The sequence below is a fragment of the Podarcis muralis genome, chromosome 6 (assembly GCF_964188315.1).
Source record: "Podarcis muralis chromosome 6, rPodMur119.hap1.1, whole genome shotgun sequence".
In the NCBI taxonomy this organism is placed as follows: Eukaryota; Metazoa; Chordata; class Lepidosauria; order Squamata; family Lacertidae; genus Podarcis; species Podarcis muralis.
Window position 1 is genome coordinate 39953673 of NC_135660.1, and position 23321 is coordinate 39976993.

The following is a 23321-nucleotide window of genomic DNA, read 5'->3' on the forward strand; positions in this document are numbered from 1 at the left end:
CAACTAATTCTCCAACTAGCCATGCTTCCTTAGGCCACACTGGACAATTTGTCCCACATAACAGCAGGGACTTTTAATTGCATAGCATCTCAGACCTATAAATTTAGGCATTTGGTACAGCAGCAGTCATACCCAAGAGCTAGAAAGCTTCAGCTTTCAGTGTATATAAAACTGCCGTTTAGAACTTGTCATTTTCATATTGGGTAGAAAAGACATTTAATTTTGTAAAATATTGAAATAAACTTCTGAGCAGGGTATGAATGCTACCAACAATAAAGTGTGTAGAAAGTTCACAAGAACTCTCTCATTGGCTTTTTGAAGGATTTGTTTGCAGTTAGGAGTCTGGACATTTTGCACAATCTCTAATCTAACCAGAGCCTTGTTTTAATGCTTTCCCATTCATTATATGAGAACAAAAAACCCATAGTGGCATTACTGATGGGTAGATTTTAGAACAAATCAAAATAAATCTGTTGTTAGAGCTCTTAATATCACTTGGCTCAATATCCTAGGTTGACTGTGTGTATGCAGTTTAACTATGAAATAAAGATGTCCAACTTGCATTGTCTTAGATTAAGAAACATCAGGAGAATAATGTGCCTATGGCAAGTTCTTCAGTCGCTCAACTACCCCAGAGTAGCTTTTCCCAACCTTGATTCCCCAGGTGTTTCTGGACTACAACTCCCATCATCCTTAGCCTGCAGAGTTGGTAGTCAGGGTTTATAGGAGTTGTAATCCAACAACATCTGGGGAACCAAGGTTGGGGAAATCTGTGCTAGAGTTAAGAACTTTAATAATGTTTCAAAGTTAGGACATCTGGAAGACTTGAATAGACTCCTTCAGTGCTCATAATTTCCATAAACCACATAGCATCAAAGCACAGAGAACCATTTTTAAAGTGTTTTGGAAGATGTGGTCTCTGGCACAGGATTTTTTATTTTGGTCACCTGGAAAGGCCCTAGGTTTATTTCCCTTTTGTTGCTCAATTGCAAAGCTTGGTTCTCTACCTTCTCCTGCATCTGTTGAAATAGTCTCCTGTCTTCAGAAACCTTTAAGTCAGAATGAAACAGTCATTATTTGCTATCCTCCTCTTCTGTTAGTATCTCAGGGAGTTAAGAGCACCAGACTATTCTCTTACCTTACAGGTCATTACTCCATGTCGGAAACTCATCTTGTGTGCAGATAATAGAAAAGAAATGGAGGACTGGATTGCAGCACTGAAGACTGTACAGAACCGTGAACATTTTGAGGTAATGAAATAGGTTAGGTATAGATGTGTATCTGCCCTTTATTTTTAAATGCAGTGACAGCCTCACCCCCAACGCATACACTGTTTACTGTTCATATGTGCTGCTTGTTTCAGCAGTTATAATTAAATATTCTCTGAAGTCAGTGGTCATCAGAACATGTATATAAACTGTCTGAATTTAAAGTGATTGCTCACTTTAGTCATTCAGGCCTTGTCATCATGAGTAATCCAAGATCAGGAAAGAAAGTTGCACTTTCCCATAAGTGAGTAGTACGTGGAGTGATGTCTTCAATTTTGCAAGAGTACAAACAGTAAAGTAGGTGGACTGTGATTAGTACAGTTATGATAAAGAGTTGGAACTTCAAAAGTACTATTTTTATTTTGGAAACCACCACTTCTAAGGTACAGATGTGATTTTGTAATGGCTGCTGTTTTTTTGGAGTGTCCTCGGTGGAAAAAATTATAGATTGATAAATAAAAATCAAAAACATTCATAAAAAATTAAATTTACATAAATTAAAAAACAGTAAACACACACAAAAAACTCCAAGCAGATAAATGCCATGAGAATTCAGGTCTTAAAATACTTAAGATAGTAAAAATGTTTAACGTGTATGAGAAAGAATACAATATTTGAATATTGTGTATTGACACCATTTCTCACTATTAATATGGGCAAAACTAGGCAAGACTCCATGCATGCAGTTAGCAAATTGCAGGTGCAGAGTACCTGATCCATTTCAGAACCTCGATATGGGGGTTAGGTGCCTTTGCCCCACTCTGCAGTACATGTCAGGGCTGGTGCCCTAATGCCTGCCATTTGCAAGAAAGGAGATTCCGACTAAAGATTAGGAAGAACTTTCTAATGATAAGAGCTGTTCTACAGTGGACTGGACTGCTTTGGAAGGTGGTGGACTTAGCTGTCAGCTGCGATTCCTGCATCGCAGGGGGTTGGACTAGATTAGCTTTTGGGTCCCTTCCAGCGCTACATTTCTATGATTCTATTATCTTTCTTGCTTGCAGCTGGCAAAATTTTGAATTACCAATCCAGACCATTTCAAGCCGATTTTACTCCACAGTTCTATGCAAAAATGCTTGGTGGACATTTCATTTACATTTCTTACAGCCTCCAGACTACATTCCTCTCATTGTGCTTGTACCGTGTGGGATGAAGTTTACCATTTCACCCCTTGATGTACTTTTCAGATTGTTGCTTATTTCCCCACCCCCACATACAGCAGGGCATTCTTGTTCCTCTGTTCTTCCGTGGTTACAATGCTCCACAGATTATACAGGTGTAGATTCTGCCTCAGAAATATATAGTTTGCACAATTTAATATCTCTATCAATGTCCCATTGGGATGTCATCTTCATTTGTTTACCATAAATTCATTTTCAGTCTACACAGTACAGTATGGACCATTTCTCAGGGATGCATAACTGGTACGCCTGTTCGCATGCTCGGCCAACTTACTGCAATGTGTGTCGGGAGGCATTATCTGGAGTCACGTCCCACGGACTCTCCTGCGAAGGTAAAATCCTTTCATTATTTTGTGCTTGGAACATAAAGCTGTTAGGCTTCCAAGAAGGCATTGGTCAGACTCGCACCCCATTGGTTGGTCACCATTCCAAGACGGGAATAACCGTATGATCCTGAAATGTTCTCTGCCAGACTTTGACATCTTGCAAATGAAATAGGCCTTGATCTAAAAATCCTGCTTATGCAATGACTGAGAAAAATTATACCAAAACAGGATTAGCTACAGTACAAAATAAAACTGGTTAGGTTTGATTCTACATTTATTGTGCTTCATGACTTTTGTTAAATTATAGGAGCTAAGAACCTTATGAATGAGAAAGATGACTTCTTTTTTAAAAAATTATCTAAACTTTGTTGGCATATATAAAAGATTCCAGGAGGGTTCAGTACAATAAAATCAGTAATCAAAAAACCTGCATCTAACATTTAAGTTACTGTTATATAACATTCACAAATCTTCATTGCGTGTCACAGAAACCTGGCTACTAAAGATAACTGTGGTTGGGCTTTGTGGTCAGAAACCTCTCTCAGGTTAGGTTTTTTAATAAACGTAGATCCTTAGAGGGTGTTTCATGATATAAGGGGAGAAATACATCTAAGATCCACAATTAAATTCAGGAATATTTTAGAAATATGACATTAATTATTTTTTCTCTGCAGGTAATTCATCAACATAACTATTCCCTACTGGATTGTTTTAGAATATTTTTCAGAAAATATGTCTGATTCAAATAAAATTATCTGTAGTTTGATAATGTGTATGTAATGTTTCCTGAGGATAATTAATTCCTAATTAGAACAGGTTTAAGATTTCCTGTACATGTCTTGTTTAGATTAGATTGGTAAGTGATGCTAAAAGCAGAAGAAAAGAAATGGGTTTTATAACACTGGGTTTTGTGTAGATTTAAATGGAGTGTTCGCTCAGCTCACCTCATATCTACTCTTCTCTTTCTTCCTTTCCCTCTCCTCCTGGCTTTTCTAGTCTGCAAATTTAAAGCCCACAAGAGGTGTGCTGTCCGGGCAACTAATAACTGCAAATGGACAACACTGGCATCTATTGGGAAGGATATCATTGAGGATGAAGACGGGGTACGTATGAGGCCATTTCTCATGTGGGGAAGGTTAACAGGCATATAGAAGGCATTTCACATGCACCTCTGCTTCTGCTAAGATTCTCTAGAGACTTCAGAGAGGAACATGTATACTTACTTTTAAAGTACGGGGGGGGGGGTTATTGGGTTTGTTTTTATTTTGATTATATATGTTGTGGCTTTATATTTTGATTTTGTTCTGCGAGCTGCCCTGAGACCTCCAGGTATAGGGCGGTATACAAATTCAATAAATATTAATAATAATAAAGAAATGGGAAGGGTGAGTGTTGCTCTATATTTCAAAGAGGACATAGAGTCTAGTAACGGCCCTATAACGAAAGTGATTCATTTTCTGCTTGTTTGCAGATTTCAATGCCACACCAGTGGCTTGAAGGAAACCTGCCTGTGAGTGCCAAATGCACAGTGTGTGATAAAACATGTGGCAGTGTACTGCGCTTGCAAGACTGGCGCTGTCTCTGGTGCAAAGCAATGGTCAGTTAATGTTGCAATGCTGTTCAGTTTTATTCCCATTTTCTGCACTGTGCCTGTGTATTCTGATAATGCTACTATGTAAGGAGAAAGTTTCAGAGGCATCCCACTGATTTTTTTTCTTCTAATTAGATTCCAACTAAAATAAGCCAGCTGTTAGATATTTTTAAAAGATTTTATGCTGCTTTTGCCAATTACCAGTCTTTTACATAGTCGTGGATAAGCATAGCAAAATGTGTAGCCATCTATAGGCTCTTTATCCACTGATTCTAAGATGGGTAGAAATGTCGGTGATGTCGGTCATGATGTTGCCACAGCAGCCTAAGGAAATTTCACTATGTTGAATAAACAGAATTAGATTAACAGAGATTGCTTGCTTACTGGTCCTTTGCCAGAAAATAAAGGTCACATCTGAAAGCAATAATAAATGTATTATGGATCTTTCTGATGCAGAATGTAGAGTCCTAAATATATGCTCTTCTTGTATCCTGGGAATCGCTTATTAACAAGCCGTATATTATTTTGGCAAGGCCTGCCTTTCCTTGACAGTCAAGCAGAATAGCACTGAATTATTTTGGATACTTCACTGATTCTTAAGTGTAAATCCTAAGGATAATGAATTTCTTGGCACTCTACATGCACATGAGTGTGTGTGGAAAATGTATTTGAAATGTAAGCAAATAGCCAGAAAGGCATAAGATATCCAGATAAACCATTTGGCCTCTGATGTTTTATAGTTGTTCACAGAATTATTTAAGGAAAATGATATGCAATTAACTGCAAAACTTTTGAAAAAACCTTGGGCCTTTGTGAAAGATCAGTTGTTTTTCTGTGCCTGTTTTAGGTACTGCTCTCATTATTTATTCTTGTCGACTGTAGAATTTCTTGTTTATGCCTACATTTTCATCAGTGTTTCCAGTTTAAAAAACCTACTCTTCACCAATCTCTTGATCCATAAGTCAGTATTCTTAGGATACTTTCAGAATCAAGTGTCCCAAGTATTGTAAGAAGGGAACTAATTTTATATTCCTTTGAGCTGGATAGACTAAGGGTTGATACAACGATTTCATCCTGTGTTATGCACACAGGTTTGTAAATGCATGCAAACAAAACACTACAGGGCTAAAGCCTGTTCAGATATAATGGCCCTGCTTTGGGAACTCCCACCCTGCTCCTTTCCTTGTGTGCTTGCTTTGGCAGGTTTTGTGTTATGTCCCAACTGGAAACTGTGGTTTAATTTTGGACTTGTAACCACTGTGTTTCACAGATCATGGACTGGACTCCCAAGGTTAAACTAGTTTGTGATTTCAGTGTATATTTCTTTTCCTTTCCATTCCTGTGAATTTCTTCTTCATTAAAACACCTGAATAGAAGCAAAACTTTAGCTAATATATTTTCCTCCCAGGTACATACCTCATGCAGAGACTTGTTACCAACCAAATGCCCGCTTGGCCTTTGCAAAGTTTCTGTCATCCCTCCTACAGCGCTCAACAGCATTGATTCGGATGGTAGGTATCAGCTAATGCTTTTCAGTGTTTGTTTCACACCTTGCCAATCAAGCAAATAGCTCAGAAAACCAACATTGGCATAACGCAGTTATTCTCATTATAGCACCTAATACTCATTATGTGCACCATAATCTTTTTCTCTTTCCTTCTTCCTTGTTTCGTTCCTTATCTTCTTTCTTACATTCACAAAGACGGGAGACCTAGACTGCAAATTTGTAGAGCTCAAATTTAGTATAGGTGTTGTCACACTAAGATATTGGAACAACGGTTAGGTACTTGTAAAAGTGCAAGGTCCGCAGATCAAAGCAGTCAAATAACTACATTGGGGCAATGCAATCCATGGCCACTAACCGTTAAAGACTTTATATGTCATTAGTAAATCCTTGAACTTGGCCCAGTAACAAAGCAGCAGCCTGTGCAGATCTTTGAGCAGGAATGTCATATGCTGAGAGAATCTCAATCCTATCAGCCACCATGCTGCAACATTCTGTACTAAATGCAACCTAGTGCAGCCACTATGCTAATAATGAACCCATTCTCCAAATCTTAAAAGTCAGAATTAAAATGTCACCATTGGAATATTTCGATTTTTAAAAAAAGGAATAAAAAAACAGTTAGTGAATTGAAACAGCCATGTAGTTCCATGTAATATTCTGGTTAAAGATCACTTAAAGACCTGCAGACTGTTAGCCACCCTGTGGTAATAGAGCTCAATTATTCTTAATTTTTGCTTTTCCCTCTCAGGGTTCTGGAAAGCCACTTGTCCCCCTTCTTGCACAAGCCCTTTGCTGGTCTTTGTTAACTCAAAAAGTGGAGACAACCAGGGAGTAAAGTTCCTACGAAGGTTCAAACAACTTCTGAATCCTGCACAGGTCTTTGATCTTATGAATGGAGGACCTCACCTCGGGTAAGAGACGCTCTCTTGATGTACAGATGCCTGCAAATACTTAGAGTGGCCCCAGGCATGAGGGACAGAGCATAAGCTTATATAATGTGGCAACATTGGAGAAAAAGAATGTGTATACAGTGAAACCTCGGTTGTCGAACGTAATCCGTTCCGGAAAACTGTTTGACTTCCAAAACATTTGACAACCGAGGCACGGCTTCCAATTGGTTGCAAGAGCTGCTTGCACTCAAGTGGAAGTCACGTTGGATGTTTGGTTTCCGAAAAACATTCGAAACCGGAGCATTTTCTTCCGGGTTTTCGGCGTTCGAGAGCCGAAATGTTTGAAAACGGTGCCATTCAAGAACTGAGGTTTGACTGTATTACTTGAGGAGGAGGGATCAGAGAGAATCCTAATGCTCACAGGGTGGGTGCTCTCTATAATGTAGGTATAGAATATAACCTCTAATGTATCCATCTGTGATTGGTGCCAATATTCTCAAAATCTGGGGTGTAGTATCTGTTGTATATCCACATTGATTAACATTCATGTATCCATGCTTTTGTTGCTGCTTTCAACAAAAGTTAGGCTGCTGTTCTCAGTAAGCTTGTGATATATGAGGATTTCATTTCATTTTATAAGTAGATTTGGAAGCTACTATATCCGGGGATGTCTTCTCCACTTAGGATTGTTTTGTTCCTTGCATGAAAATTATATTGAAAGTCTTGATGCCTGAGTGTTGTACGATAGGTCTGCAACTTAAGTTGGAGTTACATTCTGGGGCTCTTGCCTAAAGCCAAAATGCATAATGTCAGAACCCACTGGATTCAATGGTGGGTGGGATTGCCAAAGTCATTTTTCTTGGAACCCCACCCCCTTTTAAATCTTTTTTTTTTTTTTTTTGCCATGTGCATACAGCTAAATGTGCACAAGTTAAATGCACACAAGTTGCAGACTTACTGTAATTTATGCTTCTCTGTGTCTTTGAATAAGAACACATTTAAAGTTTAGACAGCTGCCTTATTAGGTCAGACTATTTGTCCATCTAATCCACTATTGCCTACTCTGACTGGCAGTGACTCTTTAGGATTTGGGGCATAGGTCCTTCACATTACCAGCTATTTGCTGCTTTAACTGGTGATGCCAGATGAGTGAGCCTAGAGACTTCTTGATGTAAACACATGCTCAACCACTTAGCTAGGGTCTCAAAATATATGTGTTCATTCTGTTACATTTACTTCAGGCATACGGTACCCCTTACAAAGCTCCATAGAACCTTTCATTTATTTGTTGAATTGCAAACCACTCTCTGTGGTTCTTTGTTCTGGGAAGATAGCATCTGCTTTAAAAACCCAAATACTCTAGTACCCAAACTTATGTCTTTGTGTTGCATAGATGGCTAACTGGTACACTGCTGTTACTTTGCCCCTGCAAATACAGATTCTGATTAATTTGAAATCCAACAAAAGTCTTTATTACTCCTGTCGAATAGATTTTAGTTGTTAAACTCTCTCATGTTTTAATAATACATTACAGCAGATATACCTTTTTTTCCTGTGCAGTTTACGTTTATTCCAGAAATTCGACACCTTCCGAATTCTGGTATGTGGTGGGGATGGAAGCGTTGGATGGGTTCTCTCTGAAATTGACAGCCTTAGTCTCCATAAACAGGTAATTTCTCTAAGTTGCCATTCTACATGTGTATTGGCTAAATGACAAAAGAGAGCAAGGAGGAACTTATGAAATACAATTTTGCCTAGAATAACAAAATATCTAAGACTGAAAGTTTGCATGACAAACATGGGATTCCCAACTCGGTGTTTACTGAATGTGAGTAAGGTTCATCTGCAAGAGAGCAGCAGTGGGTGTTGCCCCCACCTAGTGTTTATCACAATATCTTCCCCCAGCCAAATATCTTTCCGGTCTCAGGAAGTCTTAAAGGGTATAGTCTTTTATGTATTTGTTTGCTTAGGGCTGGTTCACAAGGCCCTGTTTAAGTCCAGCATAGCAACTGTTCCGCATAGCAACTCATTCATGTGTAGATGTTCACCATGCATAACTTTCAGCTTTCACTATGCCGCTGCAGTCTTCCAACCCTTCATTCCAATTCACAGTTTCATGGCACAAACCATGTAGAGTAGCCTCTGTGCAGGCAGTTTTGAAGTTATCGTTGGGCTGATACTTGATCATATAAATCATGCCTAGTTCTTGAAATAGCTATTTGCTTGGAATGGAAGTATTGCCTTTATGATAACAAATAATTCTTGTTTCAAAATGGCAATAGCACCACTTTGTGGTTAACTGAAATACTGATCTTTAACAAAGCCTTCAACTATTGTTCAGTGTCATTGCTGTAACTGAACTCTGTTTCTCACACTTTGACTTTTTAGAAACAGATTTCTTATCAGCTATTTTTGACTGTTGCCAGCCCTACATTGCATCCTTGTTGTTGTTATTGTTGTAAACTCCAGCAACATACACAGTGGGTCTCCATATTTTTTAAAAAAGGCCTGTAGATGCTGAAAGGCAAGATTTGAAGAAAAAGTAGATTTTAAATAATTGCTTTGAATAGGAATAAGCCACCATTCCTTGTAATGGAAAGCTGGGGAAATATATATATATATTTAATGGGTAGGAATTCTTAAATAAGGATTTGGGGTGTGGCGACTCCAATCTGCAAAAAATAAAACAACAAAATAATTTGAAAATGGTGAAACAATATGGGTGAAATATTAACGACATACCGGTAGTTTCTTTTTAACTGGACTCTTTACTGTGTAATTTTCTCACATCGTCTTTACTGTAAGAAATCAACTAGAAAACATTCAGTGGTCAGAGTTGGTGTGGGCAGTGAATCCCTTTGGGCTAGTCTTATTTTTATTCTCCCCTTCCTATGTAGTGCCAGTTGGGAGTGTTGCCCTTGGGCACAGGCAATGATCTTGCCCGTGTGCTAGGCTGGGGATCTGCTTGTGATGATGACACTCAACTTCCTCAGATACTGGAAAAGCTGGAAAGGGCCAGTACCAAAATGCTTGACAGGTAGGTGCTGTTCTATGATTCTGCTCCTGTTCCCTAAGACAGTGATAGTCAGAATCACCAAATGTGCACATGGAAGTCCCTTGCACTTCTGGAGCTTTAGTGCTAGATATGGCCCAAAGTCTGAAGTTTTTGTCAGTGGGTCTGTTTTACTCTGCCCTGAGTCTGTTTAATGGGTTGTGGGTGTTTAACAAGCTGTGTGCTAAAGCAGTGGAAACGAGGAAGGCATCTCTGAAAGATTTTTGTATGGCATTCTTTTAACAGCAGCTGTTTTCTGTATCAGTCAATATAGTAATAACTATGCTGAATAGTTCCTCCTATGTATCCCAGGATTCCCTAATTTTAGGAGGAGTTGCTTTTCAGGAACGTTGCTCTCCTTCCTTCCCAATAGTTTAAGAGTATTTTTGTGAGTTTGAAGAGATGAGATTTGTCTCTGTGTGAAGGCATCCTGCTGGCCCTGCCTCATTGCACATGTTGCACCTGAACAAAAAAAAAAGTCAAAAGGATCAATTTCCTCTGTTCATTTTTAATACAGAGATGTAAGAAGCGAAAGTGTGTTCCTTCTAGAATCATCTGCCTTAAGCATCCACTTCCTGTTGCTTCTTCATAAACAACGTGTGCCCTTTTAAGGGTATTTAATTTGTATTAAATGCTGTGGTGTCTCTTTTTCAATAGGTGGAGCATTATGGTGTATGAAACAAAACTTCCTCGACAAGCATCTGCTTCTACAGTCACTGAAGATTTCAGTGAAGATTCTGAGGTAGTTGTATACATTGGGGGGACCATGAAAATGAACTAAAAAAAGTTAGATGGTAGCAGAGCAAAACACCTATGAGATAGATACATGGGAAATAGCTCTAAGGGGAGGCATGGCTTCTATACTCAGATATGTAGAAAGGACTCAGAGAGACTAAAAACTAAAGCATTCTCCAGATTAAAAAATATTTTAAATTGTTTTCATAGCTCAAACTAATGTTAAGTTTTACTGCAATCATTTACCTTGTCTGATGCCACAGTGAAGTGAATACCAAGTTGCTTGACTTTTTTGTATGTTTTGTGAGTGCTCACTGTAGAGTAAACTGAAATCATGGCTACACCTTTATGGGGAGCCAAGAATACAGCATGTACTGCTCCATGTTGACCCTGTGATGTGCAAGTCCAGATGAGGTGATAACAATTATCCATTTCTGACTATGACAAGGTGCAGCAGATTCTCTTCTATGAAGATTCTGTGGCTGCTCATTTATCCAAAATCTTGACATCCGACCAACACTCAGTGGTCATTTCATCAGCCAAGTAAGTACTCCAGAGATAGGTGGTACAAAGAAGTCTGCTATATTATGCGTGTTGGGGAAATAATTATTGCATATCTGTTCTATTTCACTTAGGGTGCTCTGTGAGACTGTGAAGGATTTTGTGGCTCGAGTAGGGAAAGCCTACGAGAAAGCACCAGAAAGCTCTGAGGAGTCAGAAGTCATGGCCAGAAAGGTATTTGGGGGGAAAGGAAATTCAAATTTCTCTCCCTCCCTCTCTCTCCAACACACACACACACACACACACACACACACACACACACACACACACACACTTTATACAATTTCTATAAAACTTTATGCTTTCTACTTGCAGTGCTCTGTTTTGAAAGAGAAGCTTGACTCCCTTCTGAAAACACTGAATGAAGAATCTCAAGCTTTGTCATCTTTGCCAAACCCGCCTCCTACTATAGCAGAAGAGACAGAAGATGGCGACGGTTCAGGCAGCGCTTGTGATTCTTCTAGTGAGCGTTCAGTAGGCTCCTCTTGCACTGCCCGTCCTCAGATATTTCGTCCACGTGAGCAATTGATGTTGAGAGCCAACAGTCTGAAAAAAGCTATTCGTCAGATTATAGAGCATGCAGAAAAAGGTAAGGACTAGAAAATCCTGAGTGCGCCTCAAGTGCTATATGAAAGGAAATATGCTGCTGTATTATCAAGACATACAAGAATTGGGATTCAACTACTGCATTTTTAAATAGGCTGTATAATTCTTTTAAAAGTCAGAAATGAATTCTGTAGACTATGTAGGGTTTTCACCATGAAGCTACCATTTTTTCTGATGTCAAAAGCTTTTCAGAAATAAGAAAAACATTTATCAGATCACCTTTTCAAACATGTTAGCTGACTGACCATGTTCACCTGTCATGCTAAGTCATAAACAAGCAGCATAGTAGTGCATGCAACTGAATGACTCCCATTTCACTCTGTTCAAATTGGGAGTAACAAACCAATAGTTTATTGTAACATGTGAATCAGTGCTTATGGTTTTTCCTTTCTTTCAGTTGTGCATACATACATGCATAATTTTATTTGTATGCTGGCTTTCTGTAGCTAAAACCATGCTCTGTGGTTTTTTGGGGGGTCTATTTTATTTTACTCTATTCTACATATTTGGAGTATGTGTTTTATGTGCTTCCGATTTTGTTCCCTTTTGTTTTGTGATGGTCATTGACCTTAACAATAAATATTTGAAAACTAAGGAACTGTATTTCTAAGCTTGGCTTAGGACCAGGTTCATATGACTTTTTCTGTCATCACACAGAGGGTAAATAAGCAGAATAAATCCTTTTGTTCCTTTAGTGTCCTTTATTTGTTTTTCATTTTTAGTATCATTTGTTTGGTTACCAAATGCTTCTTGCAAATAAAGGCAGGTCTTCTGCAAATGGCTTTGGTCACATGAGAAATATATCCTTGGAAGTGCAACCATTGCGCCTTTTTCCATATTAGCAGAACCATTTTAATTTTGATTAGAAAGGCTCCTATCTCGTCCTGCAAGTCTTCCTTATCTTCATTCTTGAACATAGATGTAGTTTGTGGGCAGGAACTACAGTGTGAAATGTACAAGTCAGCTGAATTACTCTAAAGTAATCTTTTATATTGGTACAGTGGAACCTCACTTGTCAAACGCTTCAGAAGCTGAACAATTCGGAAGCCGAACACTGACAACCCGGAAGTGAATGCTTCCGTTTTTGAACAGACCTCGGAAGTTGAACGGCTTCAGAGACACATTTCTCCATTTTTTAAAAGGAAATTGCTGACCAGCAATTGTGCCTCAGTTGTTAAATGTTTTGGAAGTCGAATGGTCTTATGGAACGGATTGTGTTCAACAACCGAGGTTCCACTGTAGTTACAGTAGTCATTTGACTTCTGTTATTTATAAACAATACTGAAGTTACATTGTGACATTGAAGTTGAGTGGATCATGATGCACTTTCATCAGAACATGGGTTACAGATGCTTTGCTGTGTAAATTTTATATCCAGATTGGTTATCTATGTTGAGAAAAGATATGTGAATAGGAAGAATTTTAATACTTGTTCATGGGTCTTTCGTAAAGAAGCTATGTTTATAACCGCTCTCTACAAATATACCTTGACAGCTCCACTTAGCATTTTATGGTGTGCCTAGACTGTCAGCAATTCTCCAGTGTTGTCCCTGTCAGTTAGTAGATTGTAACCCAAGTGCTTTACTGAAACATGGTGTGTTCCGAACAGTCTAAAGTTCTTTTGGTTCTTTTTGTTGTTTGTTACATCAGGTGTTGCAAAAATGAGATGAGCAGTGGCCTGTGTGTTTTGATGTTTACAGAATCTGGGAAAGCCATTTGATGAAGGTTCTAGGATGAAAATGTAATAGTGTTGCTGTCTTCCACTTACCCAGTTCCCTACCTCAGCACAGTGTGATATAAGTACCAAGCAAGTCTGTCTGACTCTGTTACTGTTTTACTGTTTAGCTGTAGATGAACAGAACGCTCAAACCCAAGAACAGGAGAGCTTCCTCTTGGGTCTCTCTACCGCTGAAGAGGGAAAGGACTTAAGGAATGAAAATAAAATCTCCTTACAGTCTTCGCACACTGGCAACTATGGATTTCCAAAAGGGAGGAGCCATCGGAAAGGTAAAAACCTAGTTAACCTTTGTTGAAGGCAGCATCTTTATGTGTGTCTTTCTGGCGTCGCCTTGGAATTTGTAATATTTCCATGGCCCTGGGTCTGAGATCTTGCTCCAAGTGTTACACCATCCCTTATCAGTTGGATAGTGAGATAAGCAAAGGATGACATACAGCTTTAAATTCTCAGTTTTTATGCTGTTTTAGCAATAGATCATCTCAGCCTAGAGTTCCTGAACCACCTTGTAGTTGTTATTATGACCTTAGGTATAGGGCTAGGAGCTAAGCTATTAGGATCCAGGATTTGCAGTACATAGTTTAGTAGCAGCTGTTAATCAGCTCAGCTGTGTTTCTCCCTGAAATACTATTGACTCACTTTATTCTGAATAACCATAAATAATTTTAAAATGCATTGGTCAGTAGGGCAAAGGAAGCTACAGAAGTTAGAAAAAGCTTATTTTCAAAAGCATCAAAATTTCACAAAGTCTGTGGAATTCTAAATATATATAACAAACTTAAGTAATTAATAGTTCTTTCATATGTCCCTTTGTTTCATTAAAAGCATAACTTAATATAGTTTGCAAAAGAACCCATTATTTAGTTTTTAATAGAAGCTTATCCTCAATTCCATATACTTACAGATCTCCTTGGACTTTCAGATATTTTAATTATGACAACGATCTCTTAGATTGAATATACAGTATTTTAATATTGGCTTCAACATCATGATGGGTCTTTCTTGGAACACTTTCAGTGTTGGCTAGAATATGTTCGAAAATAACAGAAGGGCACAGGAAATCATGGCAGAGAGAACTGCATAGTATTTGTTAGTTTAAGTTTCTTTTATATTTTGAACTGGGACCACTTCAGAACATCTTTATTCCACCTAAGGCTTGTTCTTTGGCTACAATATAAAAACCTATAATGAATCTGCCCAGATTAAGAGTACCTAGCTGAAAATGTTGGTTTTCATAGAACAATTTGTAACTAACAAACAGTATGGCCCACTACACCTAAGTTTTCTCTGTTCATCGTTTCATAGCATTCTAATGGTACCTGTGATTTTTGTTGTATTTTGTAGTTATCAAGTCTCCTTGTGAAAGATTAATAAGTAAAGGAACTTTATCAGTGGGAAGCTCTGCCTCTCTTCCTCCCCAGGCAGGAAATCGGGATAATCTGCCAATGCTGAATGCAAAGATCATCTACCCCAGTGAGTGCAACAACACTCTTCCCATCTAGCTAAACCAGAGATGACCTCTTCTGCCGCTGAGGACATAACATGGTTTTTCTGTAATCCATTACTGATAAATTAGCTCCTTCTACCACCCCAGAAAGGCAGGGAACACATAGCCAACATTTGGGTCCTAGACTAGGTTAGCTGACTCTGCTCCCAGTTTGTTCCCTGCCTTGCCCAGTACAGCACCTCTCTCTCTTTATTATTATTTTATTTATATATTAATTATGTATTAAATGTATATACCGCCCTTCGTCCAAGGATCACAGGGCAGTTTACAGTATAAAAACACAAAAATACATAATGTGATAACAAACAAACAGTTATCCCCCCTTTTGTTTAAAAGACCATAGAGGCCTGGGAATGTTTTCACCTGGTGCCTAAAGATATGTAATGAAGGCACCAGGTGAGCCTCCCTGGGGAGAGCATTCCACAAATGGGGAGCCACTGCAGAAAAGGCCTGTTCTTGTGTTTCTACCTTCCGGACCTCTTGCGGAGGGGGCACATAAATAAGTTCCTTTCCATTTTTTCCTTTTCTCTCAAACTTAACCCCTGCTCCTTTTATACCTGTCTTCTTTGTTAGCTTTTCTGTATTGTCTCCTTTTCTGTATTGTCTCCTTTTATCTACCACTGGAAAAGGGGCATGTATGGTAAAGCTAAAACCCATCTGTGAGAACAAGTATGAAATTAGGGTATACTGCTTAAAACTTACAAATTTTCAAAATCTTACTCCTAAGATGAACTGATCATCACCAGGAAAGCTAATTGTTGTTCATAGAAAAAAAAGTAAACCAACTGGTTTTGAACAAGAGCTATGCTATACAAACAATGAGGTCTATTATTCAGTATTTAGAGGCACATGTCAATAACTGCAGGATTGAAGCAATAGTTACAAGCTCTGCTTTATAGTGGCCCATTTTACTTACATCTCTGTTTTGGGACCACATTCATGCACTTCCATATAAATTCTGAGGATTTTCCTTATAGGAGTTGGGAAGCTGAGTGGGTCCCACTTCAGAACAAAATTTTGAGCATATTTTTCCTAGCTTTCTAACCAAACTAGACGTAAGTTTAAATTTGTGTTTGCATTTAATGTGCATTTAAAAATGTGGATAGCTACTGAAGAGGGAAGGTGGCTGATAAATGTGGGTTGCAGCATACAAGGATTTTGGGTCATTTGGGGGTTAACCCTTTCATCCCTTCTGTGGTCTTGAAGAAAATCTTTCATTTGAAGTTGCTATATGTATTGGAAGGAAATCTACTATTGGGACCAGCGGAGGATTTTCCCCCCATTGCAGCTTGAAAATTATTTTTGTTGGGACAGTTGGAGAAGAAAGGGTTAAACTCCCCCTTCCCCATCAGCTGCTGCCCCAATCTAAATTTTCTAAAAATATGCATGTTAAATGTAAACAACATACGTATTTAATATCACATCTAGGTTGATATCATTAGATCAAAATATATGGTAGAGAAAGTTCTGTTTTTTCTCAGGCACACATAAATTGTTCATAGGAATTAGAAAACTTCTTTGCTTGAATCTGCTTCTGTGTAGGATTTAAGGACTAAGGCTGGAGTTACTCATAGGTCTAAATTCCTGTTTTTTCCTCATTGTTCAGCAACAGTGAAAGTGTGAGATAATGTTTCATGCTCCAGAAGTGACATCCTGTTGATTTTGGAGGTAAAATAGATCCTGTTTTGCCAATTGAAAATATGCTGTGTCCTGTGTGCTTCATAAACTCCTTGCAGCTTCCTGTAAGTTTTGTATTCTGTTGACAGATATCCGTGCTGGGGCATCTGGTTCTCTACCTGGAGGTTCTGTCATCAGCCGATTGTTGATCAATGCAGACCCATTTAACTCTGAGCCAGAAAATCTGTGAGTATTCAAATAAGAGTGAAGGGAATTGATTCCCTTTGCCACTGTATTACTGAGGAATAAATCATTTCAACAGCAAGTGGAACATTTTTCTTACAATGTAGACAAGGCAAGATGGTCTCTATGAAGCTTGGCTAGTATTTTGATTTTGCAGAAAGTGGTAACGCTGAAAGCAGCCCTGTTTTTTAAAAGAGATGACTTCACTTACTAACATGCTTATCTGAATTCTAGTAAAGTCTCCCTCCATCATGATGGCTGGTCTCATATTAAACATTATGTGTGGGTTCTGTTCCAGTCCCCCACGAGCATACACAAAACTGCCTATAATAGGGGGCACCCTGGAGAGTCCTAGTGGCTCATGAGGAGACCCATCCCAGAGCCTCTTCGGTCTCCAAGGTGGGTCTCCTCACAAGCTGGAGGGACAGCAGGGCTTTGTGGAGCTGCTCAGCCTCACTGCCTAACAGCTGACGTGAGGGATAGCACAGCAACAGTTGCCACATCCCTGCATGTCAGTTGAGGAAGCCCTGTTGCCCCTCTGGCTTATGCGGAGACCCTCCCCAGAGCCCAAAGAGGACACCTTCTTCACAAATAGAGGACACAAAATAGAGCGCATGTATATGAGGAGTTGCCTGTAATATGTTTCAGTGTTTTTTAAGTGACCGAAACTGCTAATTGGGATGAGAAAGCTGGCTATGTTCTTCTGGCGGAGAGGTTTCTAAAACTTTTCCTAGAATCATAGATCCTGAGGATCATCTAGTTCCCCACCTGCAATGTAGGAATATGCAGCTGTCCCATATGGGGATCAAATCTGCAACCTTGGTATTATCAGCACCACACTCTAACCAACTGAGCTATCCAGTTATTTTTGTACCCAAGAAGGAAATGGAAAGGAATTTTATTTTGCTTCTCATTGTTCTTGAGTCATTTGTTATTGAAATAGGAGACATAATCCAGAGGCCCTCTCTGACAGGTTTTATTCCTAGTGCACAGGTGGACAGCTCATTCATATACAGTGGCCATATTGGGCACAGGGGCATATGGAGAATGCTGAAATATCCCACTTTAAATCAAAGGTGTCTCTCTTGCTCATTATAGTGATTGTTACGTAGAGAAATGTGTGATGAATAACTATTTTGGAATCGGACTGGATGCAAAGATCTCTTTGGACTTCAACAACAAGCGTGACGAGCATCCAGAAAAGTGCAGGTAATCAATCATTTGTGGAGCTGTTTTATACATTTTAAAAACCTGTATCCTGTTGTGTCAACTACAGTTATAAATCTCCTTCACATTTCATCAAGCTACTTGACTGTGTCAATGCACTATTCAGTGGTAGCATTTAACTAAAAAGAAATGTCAGCATACTGGGTAATTTGTTTCTTCATCTTCTTCGTAACAAGCAGGCTTTGATAGGAATTGGATGCAGCACTTCTTTTATTTCACAACTGCTTTGGCAGATGTGCTTATAAGGCCACTTTTACTTCTAAAGAACTGCAAACCATAGGCTGAGCGCTTTGATGATTTGTGTTGCTAGGTCCAACAAAAAAAATCAAAGTTATTTATTTCCAGAGAAACCAATTATAATTTACCACATTTTTTGCTCCTTTAATACTTCTTGCTGTAGGGTAGTGGATAAAGTATTTCAGTGTCTGGCTTTTGTTTTCTTTCAGGCAGCGAGGTTTCATCTGAACATCATAGTATAAATTACAGTGCAATTTGTGGTCCATTGCACCACTTGATTCTTTGCTTTCCATTTTCAGAAGTCGTACGAAGAACATGATGTGGTACGGAGTTCTTGGAACAAAGGAGCTGCTACACAGAACTTACAAAAACTTAGAACAAAAAGTTTTGCTAGAGGTAATGAGTAGCCCTTAACCTCCTTGGTTTATGCAAACATGAAATTATTTGTTTGCTATCATGCACCATTAGCCTAACTTGTATGATTCATGCTTCCCTGCTTCCTAACCCTAGAGCTTAGCTCCTGAGTTATGAGTTATTACAGGATTTGTCTGCTAGCACAGCAACTTCACTGTTCTCTTACTAGTCTGAGCTGCTTTAATTAAATAATTGAATGGGTGTTATTTAGCCTCTTGTTGCTTGCTTGTTTAACTTGCCCTGATACTTCATCAACTGGGGCTCCCTGTTGCTTGTGATCTCTTCCCAGCTGTGTACCCACACACCCAAACCCCCATACTGCAATTAGGTTTTAAAAATCCTTTCTATTCGCTACAATAGAAGGTTTCTTTCAAGTTTAATTGTAATGGTGGAGGAGCTGTTTTGACAGTGGTGGTCACAGCTGAGGAGGGGAGAATTAATTATCCCTTTCCAGTTGTGAACCCCAGATCACCCTACCCCAACTGCAGTTGGGTCTGAAATAAGTCTTCTGTTAACTGCAATCAAAAAGGGGTTTTTAAGTCTAATTGTTGCAGGTGGAAGGTTCTTCTTGAATAATACAGCTGGGAATGGAGGGAATAACCACCCCCAGATGCAATTTCTAACAATATTCCCCCTTGCTATTAAGCTTTAAGAAGCTTCCAAATGCTCTAAATAAATACATGCTTTTTTCAAGTCTAATTGCTGGGGGGCAGGGGGTGGTATGTGTGGGCATGTGCACTTTGTGTGTGTATATCCCTATGCATTGGGGGAGGTTTGGAAGGCTGGCCAAGAGAAAACGAGGTCCTGTGTCTGAAAGAGGTTTCTCACCCTGAGATAAACTCTGATTAATTGCTAATTTCTTAAGCACTTTTAAAGGCTAGTAACCTACTGATCCTTGAAACCTGTGGAATCTTACATACTATAAACCATTTTATTTATATCATGCAGTGTGATGGACGTCCAATTCCTTTGCCCAGTCTTCAGGGAATTGCCGTACTCAACATTCCCAGCTATGCAGGAGGCACCAACTTCTGGGGGGGCACAAAGGAAGATGATGTGAGTACTTTAATTTTTTTGCAAATGAAGGTGTCATTCACCTTCCATTTATTCTTCTTTGTACCAAAAACCTTCAGATGAAACACTCATAGCTAGAGGGTTTGTTTTAATATGAGCGCCACATTGTAATGTTATCTATGGTGATGGGCTAAGATTGCACAAATGTTGTTTTTCTCCTGAGGAATTGGTTGCACGATTTTGCCCTATATGAATATACAGTAATTCAGTGTGTGTAAACCATATTCAAATGTAACATCCACAGATGTCATCAGAGTTGGGGCAGATGATCCTGGGATGTAGAGGCACACTCTCACTTGCCTCCACAAGATGGGTCAGATTGAGGGGAATATATTCACCAATCCAGCCAAAGGTCTCCTGGTATTTAATGCTGATACGTTTGTTTGGTTGATTGCCAGTGTCTACTGATTATCTACTCCATAATTATTATTCTCCACTAGGCAGCAACACTACTTGATGTATTACTATACTAGCAGCAACTAGGTTGGGGTGTGGGAAGAGAGGGATGCCAGGAGGATATATAGCTGTATTTTGCCCTGACATTAGTGAGAAGCAAAGGAGGCCATTATAACTGAAGGTCAAGCTGGATAAGTTTCTCTTTCTTTGTTTCTCTTAGACATTTACAGCTCCTTCTTTCGATGACAAGATCCTGGAAGTGGTAGCAGTGTTTGGTAGTATGCAAATGGCTGTCTCACGTGTGATTAACCTACAGCATCACCGAATTGCCCAGGTATCTGTCAGGAGCTGGAGTCAGGCATAGGTCAGCAATAAAACACCCAGTGTCAGTGAAGTTAGCTCTTTATTCAAAGAAACCAAAAGAGTGCAGGCTTGGTGATCACAGCAACTCTTCCCAGTAGGTCTTGCCCCAAGGAGGGAGTTGTAAGGACTGAAGGTCCCAGTCTTTCCACTGCTCCTTAAGACTCTTCCTCCCCTGGGTCTTTCCAAAGAAATCTCAGGCTCCTTCATCTATTATCTCATTGCTCTGCTCTCTTCATTCCTCTACGTGTTCTGGGAGACCAGAGGGGAGGGGAGCTGGTCGCAGCAGGAGAGAGAAACTCCCTGGATTCTTCAGCAGCCTGCCTCATCTCTGTCTCCTGGCCTCCCTCCTCTCCTGCCTCTGATTCTGGACTGATCTCTGCCCAAGCCTCTTCCTGCTCACTAAACCCTGTTGCCTTTTCAGCTTCTGACACCTCCTCCTCCTAGTTTGCCCCTTCTTCTCCCTCTGACCACTCATTGTTGTCCCACCACCAATCTCCTGGCTCTGAGCCTTCTTCCTTGGGTTTCCTTTCGGGTTACCCTGCTGGTGCATCTAGCCAGTCTGTGCTGCTTACTATTCAGCTTGCGGTCCACAGGAGATTTTCCACATTACCTGTTTTTCTTTGAGAGAACCAAAGAGTTATTGCCTGTTTTATAAAGCCTATAGCCTATAACTCTGCATTCAGTGGTTGATATAAGGTTCAAGGCTAATAAAGGCAGTGATCAACAGCATTCAGCATAGACTGGTTTCTCTATATTGCACTGAGCTGGGTAGAACTTACAAATTCAAATTCTCATCTAGCAGCACCAGAGGAAACAAGCTGGGGAAACTGTTAGTTACTGTGGGACATAGGGAGATACTTGGGCTGCTGTAAACAAAACTTGACATGCTGTGTGATTTAGGATACGTTTAACACAAGGATTTCTCATAGTGTCGGACAGTGAAGATAGCAATCTTGGGAGACGAAGGAGTTCCTGTGCAAGTTGATGGAGAGGCCTGGATCCAACCTCCAGGATATATTTGGATTGTTCATAAAAACAGGGCACAGACACTAACCAGAGATAGGGTAAGAGGAACCTTCTTATACATTGAGAGATGAACCTGCCAAGCAAAAGAGAAATCTGAGCTCCTCCACTCCAAGGCTGATGTGGAATATCGTCAGTCCTGGACTCAGTGGTTGGGAGGGCTGCTCTTGTCATCCTGCCAGTGGGCTTAGCCTGCTGTGTGATACTGAGAGGACCCTGATTGTGTGATTCCCTTCTCATGGAAGTGTAGATGGAAACAGTTTTGCTATGTTCTCACTTGGTAATGGAAGCTTATCTGTTCTCCCAGGCCTTTAAGGGAAATTAGTGGATGCTGTCTAATATTTTAGGTTTTCCCTGTAGTATTTTATTAATGATTGGTTTTGAGCATTGCATATTATTGTTCTTGAATGTGATATATTTGTGCTGAATGGAATAAGTTATTTTAGAAACTACCCTGAGATCACTACATGTGATGAAGGTTGGTCTAAAAATCTGGTAAATAAAATCATGATAGATTTTACAGAGATGGGGAAAATGTTTCTGTGCATGCAGAAAGTATAATATAAAGATAGCAGTTTCTCCTAAATAATCACAGATGGCATGGAATAGTGATAGCCTCCCTTCCTTTTTTCCAGGCATTTGAGAGCACCCTAAAGTCCTGGGAAGACAAACAAAAATGTGAGCTGCCCCGCCCTGCTTCTTTCTCCCTGCATCCAGAGATTATATCTGAAGAAGAGTCCACCCAGATCAATCAGTTTTGCCAAGCAGCAGGCACTCTGATTCACAGGTGAGGCCATTTTCTTTCCTTCTCGGGTTCATTTGGAGGTGGTGGTGCCAGAATGAGACAACAGTCCAGAAAGTTGATGCTATTGCTTTCTTCACCTCTCCCCTTCCCACCCACAGCATTCGGGAAATAGCTCAGTCGTACCAGGACATGGAACAAGAACTGGCTCATGCAGTCAATGCTAGCTCCAAGTCTATGGACAAAGTATATGCCAAATCCAAGTCTACAGAGGTATGGGCGGGTTTCTCTTTGCCTGAACCCAACTTGTTCCTATAGCTTCGGCTCTGTGACTATTTTATTTAGTTTTATATTGGTTTGGAGTTTCAGACTTCCATTCCTTACGCTTATTGTCTTTCCACAGGGCCTGAACTGCAACCTTGTTGTAGAGATGGCGAATAATATTAAAGCCCTGCATAATGAAACAGAACTGCTCCTGGCTGGCAAAATGGCCCTGGTAAGGGATAAATATTAGGAAAGGTGTTTGTTAGTTATTTCTGTTACTTTTTTGCCCTTGCTGAGAACATAATTCTCCCTGTTTTTTCAAATCCACAGCTAGGCACTCACACAGTTGACAGTGCCTTTACCTCCCTCATCCAGTCCCTAAATATTGTTGTTTCCTATTTCTGCAATTTAGCAACATTAGATCCATGGTTTTATCTTCCATGATGCAGCCAGCACATGCTAGAGCTCTTTAGAAGAATAGATACCAACATATTCTAGAAATATAATTCCATTTGTCAGAAGGAAAATAACAGCAGTTATTTAGAATAATAGTTTGCCTGGATATTCAGTAAACAAAAATGTGTTTCATTTCTAACCCTTTTGGGCCATGGGCACATTTGCAAACCATAGAAACTGTGTACACACCACACACACATTGGAACCACATGTATTCCTCCCATTGCCAGAAGTTAGGTTCAATGGGTGTGTATTCTGCAAAATGTAGTGTAGTGGAGGAGTGATCTTCTTGGACAGTGCAGCTGA

At 39.7% G+C, this 23321-nt stretch overlaps 1 protein-coding gene across 8 annotated transcripts in view; it reads left to right on the top strand.

Moving 5' to 3' along the window:
- The window catches only part of DGKD (diacylglycerol kinase delta), a 72300-nt gene that overhangs the window by 40393 nt on the left and 8586 nt on the right, over positions 1-23321 (top strand). For 6 of the 8 annotated variants that reach the window (XM_077930076.1, XM_077930078.1, XM_028730702.2 and 3 more), the window contains 23 exons: positions 1146-1250; positions 2649-2781; positions 3772-3878; positions 4247-4372; positions 5775-5877; positions 6622-6784; positions 8324-8432; positions 9661-9800; positions 10473-10560; positions 10999-11093; positions 11186-11285; positions 11427-11700; positions 13563-13724; positions 14797-14925; positions 16726-16822; positions 17918-18028; positions 18583-18679; positions 19646-19753; positions 20388-20501; positions 21460-21594; positions 22189-22340; positions 22457-22568; positions 22699-22791. In XM_077930076.1, coding sequence (XP_077786202.1) covers positions 1146-1250; positions 2649-2781; positions 3772-3878; positions 4247-4372; positions 5775-5877; positions 6622-6784; positions 8324-8432; positions 9661-9800; positions 10473-10560; positions 10999-11093; positions 11186-11285; positions 11427-11700; positions 13563-13724; positions 14797-14925; positions 16726-16822; positions 17918-18028; positions 18583-18679; positions 19646-19753; positions 20388-20501; positions 21460-21594; positions 22189-22340; positions 22457-22568; positions 22699-22791 — 2853 coding nt within the window. The remainder of the gene's footprint in view (positions 1-1145; positions 1251-2648; positions 2782-3771; positions 3879-4246; positions 4373-5774; positions 5878-6621; positions 6785-8323; positions 8433-9660; positions 9801-10472; positions 10561-10998; positions 11094-11185; positions 11286-11426; positions 11701-13562; positions 13725-14796; positions 14926-16725; positions 16823-17917; positions 18029-18582; positions 18680-19645; positions 19754-20387; positions 20502-21459; positions 21595-22188; positions 22341-22456; positions 22569-22698; positions 22792-23321) is intronic. The other 2 variants (XM_077930077.1, XM_077930079.1) reach the window with 2 other exon arrangements.